This window comes from Callionymus lyra, chromosome 7 (assembly GCF_982586985.1).
Source record: "Callionymus lyra chromosome 7, fCalLyr1.hap1.1, whole genome shotgun sequence".
NCBI lineage: Eukaryota > Metazoa > Chordata > Actinopteri > Syngnathiformes > Callionymidae > Callionymus > Callionymus lyra.
In genome coordinates this window covers 27,988,832-28,008,770 of record NC_141824.1, presented here as the reverse complement: position 1 = coordinate 28,008,770, position 19,939 = coordinate 27,988,832, and the positions used below count along the sequence as shown (strand labels likewise).

The following is a 19,939-nucleotide window of genomic DNA, read 5'->3' as shown; positions in this document are numbered from 1 at the left end:
CAGGTATCTGAGCAAATATGAAAAATACATGTACTAACATTGATTGTTTGCTGCTAAATATAATTGTAAAATTATAAAATTGTGATTTCAATGTCATCAAAATAGACCTGTCAAAATGACATTCAACAGTCAAGAGTTTATTTACTTATTTCATTTAGATTTTAACAAGGGAAAGACATTACAGCCATCAACTCTATTAATCTGCATGTTAGAGTCTGTTAAGGGAGATTTCACTCTGTAGACTCTGTAAAAGCATCATCTTCATAAAGATCCTCCAGCTCGCCCTCCCTGCTTCCTTCCCGGCTGGTGCATCTAAAGGAACACACACTCTGTCACACAACTAATCGTTCAACCAATAATCTATGAATTATTTGATCATACTAACCTCAGGGATGGATGAATGGAAGACGAAGACCGCAGTAAGCCCCACGCACCACTGCAAGAAACAGAAATCAAAGACATTGATTGACTCTTTAATTCATATTCTTTATAATTACGTTGTTTATTTCATTTATTTATTTTTTGTTTTGTAGTGTAACTATCTGGTATGTTTTGAAAATGTGATTTTTAAATAATAATAAAGTTAAAAATAAGTATTTAAGTTGCTTTAATAGATCAAATGATTTATTACAATAAACTGTGATTAAATCAGGTGTAACTCGCTAAATATTTGATGCATATAATGTAATAAAGTATTAAGCATCAAAATAAGATTAATAATAAAAAAATGTTTATTTCCTAATTAGCCGCAGTAGGTTAATTTAAATTGTAATAAATAAAAAGGCATTAAAATGTAATTTAACTTTGGTAACAGTGATGAGTTGTCATTTTTTCTTTACTTCATTTTTTTTTAAATTTAATGCTGTAATTTAAAGTGAATGAATAAATAGGGCCCTACTGGCCCATATGAATGGGATGATAATATCAGGATTTGCGCCCATTCAATGGTATGACAGAAGTCGAATTGGGTGATAAATAAATGTTTCCTCACAACAATTTATAATTGCTTGACTACATTTCAAAATTGGTTCATTACACTTAAAACAGTTTATACATGTATGATGCATACAAAACAAAAAATGTGTATAATTCTAAGTATATGATTTGATAAAACTTACCGGAAGAAACAAACTGACGTTAAGGACAAGATGAGATTTGAAATAAATTGCAAATGAAACACTGACTGATGGAGCAGATTTCATCCTCTCCTGTTCGATATGAAAAACTTCCTGAGCATATTTTTAACCGGACGATTCTATTTTGGTCGAAGCATCTGCTGGTTGTTGAAGTTTGTTTGAGGGATGATCACAGAGCCGCGGTCTGGCAGGATCTGCAGCGTCGACCACTTACGTAAGAAGACCTCCGGGGGCTGACATGGAGCGCTCGGCTCGTCTGGCCTGGCACTCAAAGGGATTACCGAAGGATCGCTTCCTCAGCATGGACTTGACCAGAATCTGCAGACGGTCACAGAACAAGAGATCCGCTCTAAGAACACTGGACATTGGAACTCAGGAAACACTTTTTCCATTTTGTCTCATCACCATTAAGAGCTGCAAACTGTTGCAAAACAACTATTAAATAATCTATCAATATAGTTAATTTTGCATGTTTTGGAATCTCATCAGAAATGTATCAAAGTACATGTTGACTTTATGAAAATAGAAAAATGCTCAGAAGTAAGCATAATCAAGCATTATGAAGATGATTTAGGAACAATTGTAATATTCATACAGCCAGTGTGTAACTTGTGTACATGAGGTAATTTAACAATGATGTCCATCATCACTAACGCTTTCTAAAGCACTGCAACAGTTACATCTTAGCTAATACAGGAGATAATGGGATGGGAGGAAGAGAGTGCAGGCAGGGTGGAACAAGTGGAGTCTACTAAAAAGGAGTGACATAAGAGTGTCAATAGGATAAGAAAACTTTATGGAATAGTATTGGGAAGTGTCATGATGTCAGGTTTAAAGCCTGAAGGTCCGGGGGCCAAAAATGGCCTGTTAAGTTCATCTTTATGGCCTGTGAGAAACTACATTTTTTATCCACTACAGATTAAAGTGGATATGGTATAAAATCATGAACTGAGACCTAATGAATGAAAATACCACGGATGACAGAAGACATTTAGAGGAAGGGAATGTGATGGTGAGATTGTGTTTTATTGTGTGTGTCTTTTGTGTTGATGTAAAGGGAAGAGTTTCTTTTAAACAAGCTCCAGTTTTACAGGATCCAGGTCAGATTTACTCACCACAGCAGAGAGACTGGGAATAAGTCTGACACTGTTCTGCACATCCTCCTCGGTCACCTCCACCGCCCAGCAGTGCTCCTCCTCCAGTGGCAGAGGATCAGAGTCGTTCTCCGTCACCCACGGATGCAGCTGAGGTGTGCACACAATCAGATGAAGAATCTCCAACATAATAAAGCACGTCTCAGCTACCTTCATTTCCGGGACTGTGATTCTTGTCTCAGGGTTTTTGTCCAACATTCTTAGAATCAGCTCCTGCAGCTCTGCACTTATGAGCGGCCTGCAGTGGTAAGACTGTGTTAGTGGATCCACACACATGAAGGAGTGTGCAGTGGATTTATTAACGCTTTCATTTTTAAATGAAAGCGTTAATAAATCCAATCAAATCAACATTTTAAGAGCAATTCCACTGCACGTGGAACATTTAGATCAATAAATAACAGAATCTAGTGTTATTTGTGGCTCCAGGATGTGGAAATATTTTTATTTTTATTTATCACCGCAGAAAAACCTGTGTAAACGCTTAATAATCGAACATAATCATGGAAAAGGTGGACTTTGTCACAAATCAGTGTCATCAGAGGCCACTAGATGGCGCTCTTCTCTATCATTTCTGGCTCTAAATCAGTTCTTAAGAAACGGGGAAGGACCCCTACTGGGCAAGCGCGGGTGACTTTTGGGGGAAGATGTTTTTTACAGTATTGGAATAAAATGTAAATGAACATCCACTACAGCAGGTGCATCATATTTAAGAGGGATGAATAGAGCGAAAGTTTTCCTAAAGACAGGAATATAGGAAACTTGTTCAAAACAAATTTGCAGAAAATGTCTAACAACCATCTGTATGTGATGCTACTTCAGTGAAGGTGGCACATTGAATTACTTCTTCATTATGTTTTAAAATATATTATTTAGTAGATTTAACTCCTCAAATAATTTTGTTGATCGATTTTAATTTATTTAATTTGACTTTTCAGTAATTTAATGGTTCGAGTTCAAATGTTACAGACTAAAAAACAATGCTATTATTCGTTGTGAGTTTATATTTTTTCCTTTTTGTTTTCTTATATGTTAATAATAATACACTGTTAAACTAAGATTTTATAACAATTATATGAACAAACTTATAGTCGAATGAAAGGAAAAATGTATACTACATTAAGTTTCAGAAACGTTGTTTTTAGTTCATAGAGGGAAATATTGCAGAGAAACTGACAGTCTGGTTTAACTTGTTCTTACATTTAAACCCAATTTAAAAATGACTTTTGACAGCTAAGGTATAGAAATATAAAAGTAACTTTGATGATCATTTCTTACGTTTCTGGAAACTCCACAGGTTTGTTCTTGATCTTGTTGTGCAAGGAAACAATGTATTCGTCGTAAAAAGGACACTGGAAAGAAAAAAAAAGTTAATGTACGTAAGTTTTATGTGTCTTTTAATCAGGCTGTGAATATTTAAATACCTTCCCAATGACAAAACAGTAGAGGGTGATCCCCATCGCCCACACGTCTAATGCCTGGAAACAAAAACACATTTTTGAATCATAATCACCTGAACCAACGCTCACTCAACGGATAAAAAGATTGAATTTATATTTTAAGGAGATGTTATAGGACAAGAGACATATCTTTTATTCTATTGTGGATTACCATCAGGATCTGCTAATGTTTATTATCGATAAAGAGAGAGCTACAGTGTAGATACATATAGTAAGTAAGTAAGTAAGTAAGTAAGTAACTTTTATTTATACAGCGCTTTTCCAGACCAGGGTGACAAAGCGCTTAAACAATCAAAACAATATACTATAAAGTATATACTTTAAAGGTCAAGCTAAAACTGATAACACAACAGGATTCCCATAAAATCAAGGAAAAGCCTGAACAAAGGACCCCCTGCAGTATGCTTATCGACCCAACAGGTCCACCACCGAGGCCATCTCAGCTGTCCTCCACCATTCCCTTTCCCACCTGGAAAACAAAGAGTCCTATATCAGGATACTCTTTGTGGACTACAGCTCCGCCTTCAACACGGTGATCCCCTACAAACTGACCCACAAGATGTCCACACTTGGCATCCACCCTACCCTCTGCGACTGGCTCCTTGACTTCCTGACTGGCAGACCCCAGACTGTCAGGATTGGCAAGAGAACATCAACCAGCATCATCACAAACGTTGGCACTCCACAAGGATGTGTCCTCAGCCCCATCCTCTACACCCTGTTCACACATGACTGTGTCGACTCCCACAAAGACAACACCGTCCTAAAGTTTGCTGACGACACCGCGGTGATAGGATGCATCACCGCGGCGAACGAAGCGGCCTACAGGACAGAGGTGGACAGTCTGGTTTCCTGGTGTGAGGACAACAACCTCACCCTCAACACAGACAAGACAAAGGAGATGATAGTGGACATGAGGAAGGAGAGGAGACCTCACCAACCACTGTTTATCCGGGATCTTGAAGTGGAGCGGGTGAGCAGCTTTAAGTACCTCGGGGTCCACATCACTGAGGACTTAACGTGGGCCACCAACACAACACAGCTGGTCAAGAAGGCACAGCAACGGCTGTACTTTCTGAGGAGGCTGAGGAAGTTTGGCATGTCGACAAAGATCCTCAGAAACTTCTACAGCTGTGTCGTGGATAGCAGTCTGACCAACTGCATCACTGCGTGGTACGGCAGCTCTACGGCCATGGACCGCAAACGTCTGCAGAGAGTGGTTAAGACAGCGGAGAGGATCACCAGGTCTCCACTGCCCTCTCTGCACAGCATCTACCACCACAGAGTCCACAGGAGAGCTGCCACCATCATCAAGGACAGTTCCCACCCACAACATGGACTGTTTACACTCCTGCCCTCGGGACGCAGGTACAGGAGTGCAAAATGCAGGACCACACACCTGAGAAACTCTTTCTACCCCACTGCAATAAGAATCATGAACAGCTGAACACTGCACTGTTGTCACTTTAAATCCATCTCATGTACAGTTCCCCTCCCTTTCTTATATTATTATTTTTTTTATTGTTATTTTATCTTGACTTTTTTTGCTATGTATATTTATTTTTATTTTTTGGTTACGCCGATATTTGTGGAGGGACGGCAAAGAAAGAATTTCATTGCATAGGGAAACGTGTTTCTCGATGTATATGACAATAAACACTTTGAATCTTGAATCTTGAAATAAAAACGTCTTAAGATGTTTCTTAAAAGAGTCAGTAGACTCCATCAAGCGCAAAGAGAGAGGAAGATCGTTCCAAAGCTTAGTATAGCATTATAGAGTTGTATTATATACAGTATATACTATATAGAGTATAGTGTTATATTAAACATATAGTATACATATAGGAAGAAGGCTTCATCAGCCTACTATATTTGCTGTTAGGACACATTCTGGAGCATTACTGCCTCCTGCTGACTCCATTTTGTCACTGCAACCCATTATGTTATTACATCTTAAAAGGGCATTACGTATACATAAAATATGATATGATAATAATAATGGGTTTAAAAGTAAACAAAAGTTTTTGTTCCTGGTCTCACCTTCCCAGTGAAACTCTCGTATTCCGTTATGGTCTCCGGGGCCATGAAGGCTGGTGTCCCTGCAGAGCACGATAGAAGAGCGTCTGTCCCCTCGAATTCGTTGCTGACACCAAAGTCCGCAATTTTGACGTGTCCATCATCTCCCAGCAGCAGGTTTGAAGGTTTGATGTCTCTGTGGATGATCTTGTTGAACTGCACTTGAGGACACAAAACCAAAAAACATCATCAATATTTATTTTAGGACAAGACAAGAGTTAGTGTAATTAAACCTCATACTAGCTTCCATTATTGTAGCTTTTAAGCAAGAGAAAGATCACTGAACATTACCATTGTTGAATAATAGGTCACTAATGTTAACATGTGCAGTATTAAATCTACTTATGTTTATTTAGTATTAAATAAAATCGACTTATGGTTCCACGCACACGGCTCAGGACCAGAGGAGAGAAATCTTTTCAGGCTGTTGCTCCTAAGCTTTGGAACGATCTTCCACTCTCTTTGCGCTTGATGGAGTCTACTGACTCCTTTAAGAAACATCTTAAGACGTTTCTATTTGTTCAGGCTTTTCCTTGAATTTCTCGAACTCCTGTTGTGTTCTCAGTATTATCTTGATCTTTAAAGTATGTACTTTTTTGAGTATTGTTTTGATTGTTTAAGCGCTTTGTGACCCTGGTCTCGAAAAGCGCTATATAAATAAATATTACTTACTTACTTAAGTTATAAGCGCAGGTTAGAACTGGATGTATGAAATGTGAAAGAAGATCATTGTGTCACATGACTAAAACAAAATTAAACAATGCAACAGAAGATTTGATTAAAGCCAGATACACTTGGTTGGTTGGTTAAAAAACAACAAAAAAAACAAAATCATTATTTATAAAAAATAAAACACTTTTTTGAAAAGATTAAAAAACATTAATCTGAGTAAATTGCAGCAAACAAAGTACATGATATCAGATGAAGAAATCTACCTACAGTACTCTATTCCCAGCAGCAGGTCCCTGAAGTAGAAACGAGCCTGCTCCTCAGTGAAAGGGTTGTCAGTGGGAACTTCCATCACAGGTCTGATTCCAAAAAGAAGAGAAAATGTGTTAAATTGGTATAGAACCACAGTCTCACGATGTCAGAGGTTACAAAGACGCAGTTAAACGCACCCTTTGGGCATCAGTTCGAAAGCTTGAGGGCAATAATCACATAAAAATACTGTATTTGTTTATATATAAACTCCTTTAAATGTCGTCATTCTTACCCATGTGGAGTCCATCTTCATCTGGATCATCGAGAACCTGCAACATATTCAACCTCACTGCATTCTTCATAATATTTAAGTTTCAATGTAAAGATAAATGGTATTTATGTGATTTTCTTTTCTTATTAAATGATGAGCTCATGTGTTGACGTATGACTGACCTCCACCAGCCTGACCACGTTATGGTGACACAGTTTCTTCAGGATGGCGATCTCCTTGTAAACCTTCTCCAGAGGCATGGCTTTCGGGTACAGATCTCCACCTGGACTTGGCATTCGTCCTTAACATCCAGAAAATAAAGTATAACTATTTCAAGTCATTGGCTTTATTAGAAAAAACTACTCACTCAGAAAGCCCCACTGCTTCATCAGCCTCTTCTTTGACACCACTTTCATTGCCTGAATACAATGTTCATTTTCATAAGGAATTGTTTTCATCACCATGTATCTCAAATAATATTTTAACAAACTCTTATTTTTTTTCTCTTGAAAATGTATCACGTTGCCACTTTCGCTCACAACCGGATGTTGAGACTACGGTGGCGCTTAGCTTAGCTATTAGCTGTAAATTAGCCTCTTGCTAAGTAGCTTTCGTCGACAGATTAAGGCTAACAAAACCCGCAAATTAGACCGGGTGTATGTCAACATGGAGACACGGTCGTATTTGTCATAAAAAAGTTTGTCATTTTAGGTTTAATAAGGACTAATGCAAGTTCGTTAGCTTAGCCTCACAATCGCTACTTGTTTCCGGTCTGATCCTAAAAAAATAAAATATCACTCATGCTGCTCAAAACCTATTAAAAATATATATAATTTGAATATAATTCTAATAATGATTTTCATTATTGTTATTCTAATAATGATTAACTATTATTCAAAGTGCTGCATATATAAAAAGGTTGGTTGCTGAGAACAACATTCGTTTTAAGAAGCAGGTGTCAACCTTATCTTAGCTGCAGTTACTTCTTTGTGATGAATATAATTTGACTGAAATCACAACAAAAAAAAAGACAGGAAGCACTCATGCTTACGTAATACTGTTCAGAATCCTCATCGTAGGCCAACCTCACCACTCCGTATGAACCCTGGAGGTGAAGCACCAGCAGCATTAGTAAAATGATGGTTGTTAGTGTTTCCATGGTAAGCAACAGATGCATTAATTGCACAGGTTTCAAACTGGTCCAGAAAATGGCAGAGACGGTGCAGGTTTTGGATCCAACCAGTCAAGCACATACAGTTGAACCAATCAGGCGTCTGAAGACAGTAATCAATTAATTGTAAGTCAGGTGTTGCTTTTTTAAGCCGACACCTGATTGCTTAACTGATGTGTGCTTAACTGGTTGGAACAAAAACCTACACCGTCTCAGCCCTTTTCTGGACCAGTTTGACATCCATGCATTAATGGGTTATTACCTTTCCAATCTCATTCTTCAATTTATACTGATTGAGTTGGACGCAGTCCTGCAGACATAATGCAGAGTATCATCAGGTGTCAACATCAGATGAATCGAAGGACTCCTCACGTCAGCGTCTGTGATGGACACGCGTTTGGTCTCGATAGTCGGCTGGCGGGACATCCGGCTGCTTCGTTCCTGCAGAGACATTTTCCTGTCCGACAGCTTGCCTCTGTTGGCGCTGCTCGACCTCGGGGGTCCTGCCCTGTATCCGTTGGGAGGGGTGAGGCGACTCGTGGCCACGCTCATGGCGGCCACCATGTCGGCCAGCTCGGTGTGGTGATCCGAGTCCAGCTCGGGCCTGCAGCAGGCCGCGTCGGCGCTCATGGTGGGGAGAGGTCAGAGGTGAGCGACCCGTAGGGGCGTCATGCCGCTGCAGAGGAACAAGAGCAGGAGTAGAACATTGAGATAATGTTTATTTCTGCTGAAGTGAGCACATACAGTAACATACAGTAACTGTGGCTCAGCGTCATGATGCCTGTAATACAGAAGCACGCATGGAAAGCTGCTTATGTAACAGTCAGGTCTGACTTAGTTCTTTGTAAACAAACAAATGTCTGAAATTCTATAAAAATGACATGTGTGTGTATAAAATAACACAATAGTGCACAATTAAAATACATAAATAAATCAAATTAAATAATGAATTCAGCTTAAATTTAGCACCATCCAGTCAATGTGAGTTTCTGATTAAATCAAACACACAAATAGAGCGAATCGATAAACTTACCAATAGCTGTATAGCAGTCGATCCTGGAGTTTATAAGCCCTCCGGGGGGAACCTGCTTTGTGTCTCAGAGCAGGACTTTCACTGAGCAGAGAGGCGGATCCGCGACAAACCTAGTGCAGGGATTAACCCGGGACACTTATAGACAAGCTGAGAGGAATCAGAGGAAGGGACACACACATACCAGCTCAACAACAACACTAATTACATTTTTTTTTACACACAGCAAAATACATTTCAAACATACAAATAAATGAGTCTTATTGTATTGAGAATGAGAAAAATGCACAAAATAATTCATCAGACATAAAACATTTTTAATTGTCAGGATACAATTTGAGGCTGCATTTACATTTCTTTGTTTACTCGTTAATTGATAAGATCAATCTTCAAATAAATTAGAAATCTTTTTTGGTTAATATTCATAGACGAATAAAATGTAAGTTAACCTAAATTATATTTTTTAAAACCTTATGTTAAATATAACTTTCTATCAGACATTTTTTGGTGACGTCATTGGGTTGCAATATCCTCAAATACCAGTAGATGTCAGCTACGTCAGTAAATAAAAACACTATCGGAGAAACAAATATATGCATTTTATGAGTGTAAAAAAAAATAAATAATAATGCGGTCTTACCTTTATCAAACTCGGAAATAAATGACACATTCACTGATACTCGGTGCGATATTATTGGTTCACTGCCATCACGTGAGCCCGCAGTCCGTCAAGTCAGCCCACACTGAAAAAAAACCTTGCGCGTCTATTTCTAAGCTAACGGTAAAGACGCCGAAAGCTACTTGAAAATTGTAATAAAGTAACAGCAATCCTGTTCTACTCTCTGTGGAGTACATGATTATAACATTTATTTATATTTATTATTGTTGTAATTATTTATTTTAACGAACAACAATTGTGTTAATACGGTTATAGCGGAAAATGTATTTGAACTCGGTTTTTGAGGTAAATGTGAAAGTATTACCATTATATAATCTGTCAATAACTACACATTTATTTTAAATATCATATAATGAAACTCTTAAAAGGTTGGTGAAAATTTCCGTTGGATTATGATTCATGAAGACCTTGACTACTATCATGGTAAATTTGGATAGATTTTACTGTAGAAATTTGAAATAAATTATCATTAAATATAGTCATTATATGTTAATTATGACATTTTCAAATTCAAATGGAAAAGAAATCCTTAAAATCTTAGTGAACAATTCCGCTGGATTATGATTCATGAAGACCTTGACTACTATCATGGTACATTTTGACAGATTTTACTGTAGAAATTTGAAATAAATGATCATTAAATACAGTCATTAATGACGACATTTTCAAAATAAAATAAAAATAATTCTCTCCAAATTTACCAGGATAGAGGTCAAGGTCTTCATGAATCATAATCCAGTGGAATTTTTCACTAAACTTTTAGGATTTTTTTAATTTGAATTTTGAAAATGTTTTCATTAATGACTGTATTTAATGATAATTTATTTCAACTTTATACAGTGAAATCTCTCCAAACTTACCAGGATAGTAGTCAAGGTCTTCATGAATCATAATCCAGTGGACATTTTTACTAAGCTTTTAAGAGTTTCATTATATGATATTTAAAATAAATGTGTAGTTATTGACAGATTATAATGATATAACTTTTTTAATTTACCTCATAAGAGTTTTAGATACATTTCCGCTATAGCGCTATTTACACAATTTAAATTAATTGATTCGTATTGTTGGTTAAAATAAATTAATGGAAACGTCAAAATATAAATAAATGATATAATAATTTACTCCAAAGAAAAAAGAACAAGATTGCATCAGGTTGAATAAAAACAACATAAAACATTATTACTGTTAATTTATTGTTGTCTCTGTTAGCTTTCAGCTTCTTTACCGTAAGCTTACCAATAGACGCGCAAGATTTTTTAAATGTATACAAACATTTACACATTTTTAAATGTATTAACAACAGCTTTTACAAATGTATTTTTTTAACACAAAATAAGAAAAACAAAATAATAAGAAAATAATAAATAATATCAATATTTTATACTTTAACGGTGACAGTAGTATTTAAAAAGTAAAGAAAATTCTTCCCCACCAAATTACCTAAACGCACCATACATTTGTTCATTTTCTTAGCTCAAAACGACATTGTAGGTTTTAATTGTAACACATTGTACAAGTTTCTTTCATGTAGATATCCTGGGTGTATTTATTGAACTTTGACCTTGTAAAATATATCTAGTTTGAATACATTAAATCACATCATTTACTTTTGAACAAACCTGTTACAGATGACAGTAAATAAAACTATTTTCAGGTTTCACGTTTTTTTTACTTAAACTGTGGACTATCCTTTGTATCAAATGGTGTGTTCTTGAACATTCTTTTATTGTGTAGCAAAGGTGTGTTTAGTGGGTCACAGGTGTTACATTTCTGAGTCAAGACAAAAGGCTTGCAGCAAGTTTTCATCCCATCAAAGTTTATTTATGAATCTGGAGTTAAATGTAAAAAGGTTCACAGCATGTAAGACAGTAAATCTTCGGCTTGATGAGGAGAAACCAAAAATCAACGATTTGTCAAAAATATTGACATAAAGTGGTGCAGGTGATTCTGAGGTTAAAGCATAAATAAGATATATAAATTAATGTTTTCTATGTCATCCCATCATTTTAGTCATATGCAAGAAAATAAATCTTCTATATTTACTTTATTCCTCCCCTTGGATTATAAGAACAGTGATTTAGATTCATAAATGATCATTTCTGTCACTATGTTTTAATAATAAATCTCTTTTTCTAACTATTAAGGTGTTTCTCTATGTGCAACTAAGATATTGCATACATTATTTTCATTATAATATAAGATATAATTTTGACAAAAGTCACAATAATATCTATTTTTAATTCCTCCGCCAAGAACGTTCTTTTATCGTCAACACTTATATATCTGTGAGCAAAATTTTTAATAAATGGGACAAAAAACTGATGTTTAGTTTTTGATGGTACGACTAGCTGTCCCACCCAGCCCATCTCTACCAACGGTATTACAAATGCTAAAATATGTATCACTGTATATAGAGAACATTAATATAGAGCAACAATATTGGAAACATGAAATTGGGTGTTAATGAGCAGCTTGGCGGAGGTCTGCACACGCTAAGTGCTTTTATAATAATAATAATACATGTAGTTTTTAATCAATGAAAAAGCTATATATCATTTAATAAGTGTGTATTTCGAAGTGAGTGATCCAAAGTGATTCAAAAGTAGAATTTGTGCGACTTGATTTCTGGGTAATGATCAGTAGCCCATAGTTGGACATTGACAGATGTAGTTGTGCGTTCGGAGCTTGTTGTTCTGCAGAGGTATTTTGAAGAACTTGTCGAACAGTGAAAAAAACCAACATCACCACATTTAACATTTACAGCAACCATCCAGCGCACAGGCGCTCCCAACCCCAAATTACATTTCAAACAGAAGACTTATTCCCGGAAGTCTTGGGTGCCAGAGTGCCGGTGCAGAGTGAGCCCTGAGCTTTGAACATACCCGTTTCTGCACCGTGTTACAATGGTGTATCCCACGAGTGATTGAACCTGATCATTGCTCTTTTGATTTGCTCATAGCTGACGAACATGACGATGTTCCAGGAGCCCAGACGCAGAAACGAGGGAATGAATCTATGGAAACACAACTTTTTAATGAAGCTTCTGTGCGTTTCCCAGCAGAACCTTGTGGGTACCTACCCTTTATAGAAGGCCATGGGCCCTTCTTTCATCAGCATGGTTAAGGCACAGTTGCTGGCGCCGGTGTACTGACCCGGGCTGGAGTTCATGTAGCGGGTTTTCACCACGTCCACCGGGGACGCCACGATGGTGGTGCAGAATCCAGCAGCGAATCCGGCGGTAAAGTGACACGGCATGTTATCTGTAAAATCAATTTCGTCAGTGCTTTTCCATTGATTAGATGTTAACTGGGTACCATAGAGGTTTTTGTGAAACTGTCATTACCAATAGATGTCGGCTGTTTAACTCAGAGTGATGAAAATCATGTGACTCGACTGATACATAAACACTGTGGAAGCCTAAACTGCACTTTCACGTCCTGTTCCTCTGGAAATAACCAACTCATCATTTTGTACAGTTACACAATAAAAAAAAACACAATGAGTGTGAAGCTTTTTATGCAACTCAGTGATGGGAACATTATGACCCTGGATATACAGAAAGGTCATCAGAGGTCAAGGTGAGAACTGACTCAATGTAACAACAATCAGACCCTAATGTTGTGTTGTTCTTTTGACGCACTTCACATGCTTGTCCTTCCTGGTCATAATGTAATGGTTGATTTGTGTATGCAAGAGGAGGCAACTGAGCAGTGATGGAAAACAAATACTAGATCATTCCAGTGCTTCGGCTTCATTCTCGACAAAGACAGAAGAAACACACCTGTCATCAGGTTGTACTTCAGGATCTTCTCCTTGATGATGTCATATGTCACCAGCTCCGCACAGTTCACGATGGCATTACGGGTGATGTTGGGGAGACAACCTGTGGACCAAGAAGGAATTGAGTTCAACTCATTACTAGGGGTGAGAGAAAATATCTGTACACATATATTTTTATGATGGTTCTTTAATGTTTTAATGTCAATAAAGTGTAAATAAGAAAATGAAAAATATTTACAATGGAATGAATAGTGTTTGTCCATTTTTGTGTTGCAATAAGTGTCCGGCCACTAGTCATTACATCCTCTACAGCTAAAGGAACAAGGAACTCCCACAAGATCCCACAAGACGATACAGTCACTCCACTTTTAAAGCTTATGTTTGGACATATTTTGGTTTTAGAACAAATTAATTCAGTTAAGAGTCATGTGGTCTGTGAATTCTGCAACACTAGAGTCAAGTACTCGACAATACTACGAATATATTCTTTTTCTACAGTATCAAAATGTATATCTTATTGTTGTCGCGGTATGATGATTTCTATTGTATTGCCAGATCTTGGCCAATACAGACCCTTACTCAAAACTATTTAAGTTTTTAACCCCTTTGTTAAACTATAAAAGATGAAACATATTTGCTGAGAAAAAGTAGTCTTGAAAAGTCATGGAAATTTAATCTAGCATTTAAAGTTTGCAATGCCTTTTTTTTTACAAAACGGCAAAAAGAGACTTGTTGCTGGTTTTCTCTCCATAAGGGAACCTAAGAGGTCCTTCAACTCTGACCCACCACTGGCTCTGACTCATTTTTGTAAAGCAGTTCAACAAATTATTATAGAAAAAGTCAGAATGTTACGTAATGATGCTTAAAATCCGATCTCAGTGTGACCTCTGATAACCGAAGAAGAAATCAGACTATAACTCCAGTTCTACGAGTAAATGCAGAGCCCTTTAACAGGCTTTGAAATGAGTTATTCCTTCCGAGGCTCAGAGGCTCTAATCCAGTTAGCGTCACCTCACAGAGAAGGAGCCCGTTAGAGTGCTGAGCACGTACCACACAACTGAGGTTGTCGGGAAGTTTACCAGCTAAATGTTTACTAGATCTCAGTGTAAGATCTTTCATTTGTTAACACTTTTATGTACGTCAACGTCAGAGAGATACACAATCATGACATTAGCATATGTGGAAGTAGGAGCATGAGAACGAACAACCATCATCACTTCCAACTGAGAAAAGCAAAATTGGTTCGTTAACAATTGAGCAAATTGACACTTAAAATATATTTATTAATTAAACAATACAAAATTGAATAATTGTGTCATAATTACACATCACATACATTACATAATTGATGACTTATCATCTTCTCACCTTTCCATAGTCCTCTCACGCCTTCCTCCCTGGCGATGGTCTTGTAGGCGTTGATGGTGCTGCTGTACCTCTTCACCGACTGGCCCTCTGGCAACCGGACCTGGGCCTGGAATCGGACCTTCACCACATCGGTGGGCTGTGCGAAGGAAACGGCCATGGCGCCCGTCGTGGAGCCAGCCAGCAGCCGGACACCAATCCCTGCATCTGAAGGGAAAGTAAACGCTTATCTTTGAGTCTGGATGTCAAAACTCCTCTTCCTAACGCAGGAGTCCGGCCCTCCTCATCACCACCATCTGCCAGCAATCAGTGAAGGAGCACAAGAACCCCCTCAGCTATCCAGTCTATTCCTCATACAACCACGGTTTGTGATCAGCAAGTTCCCCGAGCTAGTCTACCTCTGTGTTGTCCACTTGCCTGCCTGCCAAGCCTTAACTTCTACCTCAGGATCGTCCATCTGCCAACTCCACCTGTACTCCAGCTTGGCCCCCCACCGCCTGCACTCCCAGGCCCTGTCCACTACCACCTGAATCACCCGAACCGCTCCCCACACCAAGAGACTCGACCACTTAATAAAACCCTTCACTGAAACCTAGTCTGCGACTGAGTCCTCTGGGGAGAATCTTGTTGAGTTAGACTACCATTCCACTTACTCCTCGCCCACATAAAACGTTTGAAGCCGTCTTACACCTCCCACCTTGTCAGGACTAGAGAATTTGATAAGTGTAAGACGGGTTTTAACACACACCTCGGAACACTTTGAGTATCTGGTCATGCCTTTAGTTCGAAACTAATGCACCTGCTGTGTTCCAACATTTTATTAATATAATTTTTAGGGACCTTAAAGAGCCGGCATGTACGTAGTGTCCCGCAACGTCTTCTGAAGAACCAGCTTCATGTCAAGGCAGAGAAGTGCAGTTTTCACAAATGGTCAGTCTCCTTCCTGGGTTTCATTATTGCCAGTGGTCAAGTCCAGATGGATCCCGCCAAGGTCAAGGCAGTATTAGACTGGCCTACTACCTCCAACGTGAAGCAGCTACAGAGGTTTCTTGGCTTTGCTAAATTCCATCATCATTTTATCTGGAATTACAGTAAAGTTGCAGCCCCCTTAACTATGCTGACTTCCACTTCCAGACAGTTCCAATTGACCAATGCGACTGAATCTGCATTCTATGACATTTAAGGAAAGATTCACCTCGGCCCCATACTGGTGCAACCAGATCCTGTGTCAGTTCGTGGTCGAGGTGGATGCCTCTGATGTGGGGGTTGGAGCGGTGCTCTAGCAGTATTCTGCAAATGATGGTACCTCTCTCACCCCGTCTTCTGCAGAGATGCACTATGACATCGGCAACCAGCAGCTACTTGCTGTAAAACTAGTCCCGGAAGGATGGAAGCACTTGCTGGAACGAGCAGAGTTGCCTTTTCTGGTCAGCACCGACCACGAGAATCTGGCATACATTCAAACAGCGAAGAGGCTAAATTCACACCAAGCCAGGTAGGCACTATACTTTGGACAGTTGAACTTCAACCTTACTTACAGACCAGGAACCAGGAATCGCAAGCCAGATTCTCTCTCTCGTCTGCTCAAGAAAATGAGTGAAGATGGGGAAGTCTGAGACCATCCTGCCCCCAACCTGTGTGATATCTGCAGCAGTGGTCTGGACTGTTGAAGAAGAGGTAAGGACAGCTTAAGAGGCAAATCCTGATCCAAGAACTCGACCACAGGGTCAACTGTACGTTCCTGAGAATGTGCTTACCCAAGGAGCTGCAGTGGGCTCACAGCTCTACACTCGCCTGCCACCCTGGCATCGCTCGAACACTGTCCTTTCTCAGACGCAGATTCTGGTGGCCGACAGTGGAGGGGGACACCAGGTTGTTTGTGTCAGCATGTCCTGTGTGCTCCCAGAACAAGACCTCCAACCAACCCAGCTTGGGTCTGCTTAGCCCTCTGCCCATACCACATCAGCAGCGGTCCCAGATTGCCTTGGACTTCGTGGTTGGGTTTCCCCCTTCCAGTGGGAACACGATCATCCTAACTATAGTTGACTGCTTCAGTAAGTTTGCCCACTTCATTCCTTTCCCTCAACTGCCCTAATGTGAGTTCAGACTCTCTGCTGAGTCGGGTTTCTAGAATTCAGTCTGCCAACTCACATTGTTTCGGGTAGGGGACCACAGCTCACTTTGGCAGTCTGGAAGACCTTCTGCCAGGCTATCGGAGCCACTATGAGCCTCTCCTCTGGCTTCCACCCTCAGACCAATGGCCAAGCAGAGAGAGCTCACCAAGAACTGGAGAAGACCCTCCGATGCCTGGTTTCTGCTAAACCCTCCTCCTGGTTGTTTCAGCTTGCCTAGGTGGAGTACACCCATAACACTATAGCGTCCTCAGCCACTGGTTTGTCTCCCTTTGAGTGTCTTTATGGTTACCTTCCGCCTTAATTCCCCTGTCAGGAAGGATACATAACTGTTCCGTCGGTCGAGGATCACATCAGACGCTGTATGAAGTCATGGGACCTTGCTCGAAGAGCTACGATTAAGGCCACAGGGCGGTACCAACGTCTGGCGTACCCCCATCGCAGACCAGCACTGGAGTACACCCTGAGAGACAAGGTCTGGCTGTCTACTAAGGACCTACCACTCAAGACCGACTCCAAGAAGTTGTCCCCCAGATTCATTGGCCCCTTCACCATTGACAGGATAAACAACCCGATCGTGTTCCGTCAAAAGCTCCCCTGAACCCTTAGAATCCATCCCTCCTTTCCCAGGGACGGGACGGGACGTCTCATGCCTGTGTCTTCCTGCCCTCTAGTCCCGCCCACTCCTCCCCCTCCTCCGCCTAGGATAATTTTTTTTTATTTTTTTTATTTTATTTTTTTTTTAGAATCCCTTATTAGTCCCGCGAGGGGAAATTCAACCATTCACACATACTGATGGGAGTAGGCATGCACACTTGCGCCAAGTTCACCATCAGGAGCAATCAGGGTGAAGTGTCTTGCTCAGGGACACAACGACACAAGCTTGTCTGGAGCTGGGATTGAACCTGCAACCTTTTGGACTGCAGGCAACCACTCTACCATCTGAGCTATGTCGCCCCTAATTGATGACCAACCGGTCTTCATGTTGCGACGCATTCTCCTGTTCACGATTTTAGAATTAATTTAGAAATGTATTTCACGTCTTCCCTCAAGCATGTCAACCAGTTTAACCAGTAACCATCCGAGCAAGAACAAAGATGAATATTTGTTCTGCAAGTCTGAGCCATGAGGATTCATACACTCAATTGGGAGGAGCCAAGTGGAAGTAGTACCTACTCAGTGACATGTGAAAATGTGTTTTCGTGGAGCACCTACTGTCAGAGCCCCGGGTGTAGAACTGCTTCATGGTGTCGTACAGGCCGATCCGCACCGAGGCAAAACTCATCTGTCGGTGTAGACCTGCCACCAGTCCGGAGTACAAACTCCTCGGCCCCTCCACCCTCCACATCGTGTAGATGGTCCCGAAGACTCCTCTGTACTTCATCCTGTGGCCGTCTCCTGTTGGCTTGGACTCGCCCTGGATCTATGTGGAAGTTTAGGTTAGCTTAACACAATTTTGTGTGCTACGAATCCCCCCCCCCCTAAAATGATTTAACCACTGTTTAACTTCCTAGGTTGGAGCTGCAAGAGTTGACATTTCTGAGCTGTTTTTTTGATTATTAAACTTAATCCAACCAGAAAAATAACATTGTATTTAGCCTCCTGGCTCAGCTCTATTTGGTACCATGATAAGAATTAACACACGTTTCCCAAGGCGCTGAGTTTATTCTTTGATTGTTAAATAGTTTCTTTGTGATTTGTCTTATTTTAATAATGTTCTGATCGTTTCCTTGTATAAAGACACGTGTGTGACACATGTCTCATTAAAATGTTCTTAATTTTAATGGTAGTTCCTTTCTTGCAGGGCTGAAGAGGTATATTTTAATTAATGTTTTAAAATAGTTACCCAAGAAATGGCTTATTACTGTTGAGATGTAGACCGAACAATAACAATAATAAAAGAGTGAGGAGAGTTTCTTGTTTGGAGAGGAAGTTACTTTCAAAAACTAAATTCAAATGAAGTGGTTAACAACATAAAGCACTCAAAAGTTATAATAATGAAGACACAAAAAAGTAATAATGACTTTGTCGACATGTTACTGGGGAGAAAGGTGTGGCTACATTTTAAGGGTGCTGGTGGCCCCTCGACCCCCCTGGGTTAAAATGATAATAAGTGTGTGCATGTCAAACTTCTGCAGATATAACACGGTAATGTTCACTTTAAGTTTCAGTATGAATGGGACTGACCTGCAGGCGGACTTTGGCGGTGTCCAGAGGGAAGGTGACCAGGTCGGCCACACATCCAGCTGTTCCAGCGGAGAACAGCTTGACCCCGACTGACGGGTTCACATCAGATGCTCTCGGGCTCACCATGATGACAGGGAAATAAAAACCAACAAACCGGGTCCGGGCAGTTCACGCTGGCTGGCGGGAGACAAAGCGGCGTCTGGACTCCAGAAACAGGATCATAAACATACCGGGACTAGAACCATTTGTTCTTTACTGAGACCGGGGCAGCGCCTGAAGTCAGAGTTCAGGGCAGCAGAAAAGTCAAAAGTCCCTCGTTCGTGTTGCTCCATGAGCGATCAATAAAGTAGAAATAAAAAGAAAAACTTCCGACAGTTCAAGACTTCAACTGGAAGTTCCTCTAAAAGGTTGTTTACGTCGCAGAAAGAGCGGGCGAGCTCCTCCTCACGGTCCAACCCTCGATGACACAGAACCGCCCTCTGAGGAGGAACAGTTCCACATGTGCACGTGAGAGAGGAGGATGAAGAACACGCGTGCATGTGTGAAGACTGGAGGAAGACGATCTACAAACACGCAA

General features: G+C 39.9%; 2 protein-coding genes across 2 annotated transcripts; both read right to left on the bottom strand.

Moving 5' to 3' along the window:
• Positions 1–230: 230 nt before the first annotated feature.
• Positions 231–9,305, bottom strand: camkk1b (calcium/calmodulin-dependent protein kinase kinase 1, alpha b). Its single transcript, XM_087795375.1, has 17 exons — positions 9,220–9,305; positions 8,559–8,862; positions 8,449–8,496; positions 8,067–8,120; positions 7,383–7,434; positions 7,198–7,316; positions 7,037–7,073; positions 6,942–6,963; positions 6,763–6,851; positions 5,788–5,984; positions 3,712–3,765; positions 3,566–3,639; positions 2,441–2,528; positions 2,252–2,380; positions 1,351–1,454; positions 386–436; positions 231–312 (listed from the first exon to the last, which is right to left on the bottom strand). The coding sequence occupies exons 2-17, from the start codon at positions 8,814–8,816 to the stop codon at positions 231–233; spliced, it is 1,458 nt and encodes a 485-aa protein (XP_087651501.1). The 5' UTR covers positions 8,817–8,862; positions 9,220–9,305.
• Positions 9,306–11,694: 2,389 nt separating this feature from the next.
• Positions 11,695–19,870, bottom strand: LOC148076008 (dicarboxylate carrier UCP2-like). Its single transcript, XM_087795275.1, has 6 exons — positions 19,363–19,870; positions 18,391–18,598; positions 15,047–15,250; positions 13,680–13,781; positions 12,978–13,158; positions 11,695–12,911 (listed from the first exon to the last, which is right to left on the bottom strand). The coding sequence occupies exons 1-6, from the start codon at positions 19,486–19,488 to the stop codon at positions 12,797–12,799; spliced, it is 936 nt and encodes a 311-aa protein (XP_087651401.1). The 5' UTR covers positions 19,489–19,870; the 3' UTR covers positions 11,695–12,796.
• Positions 19,871–19,939: the final 69 nt, after the last annotated feature.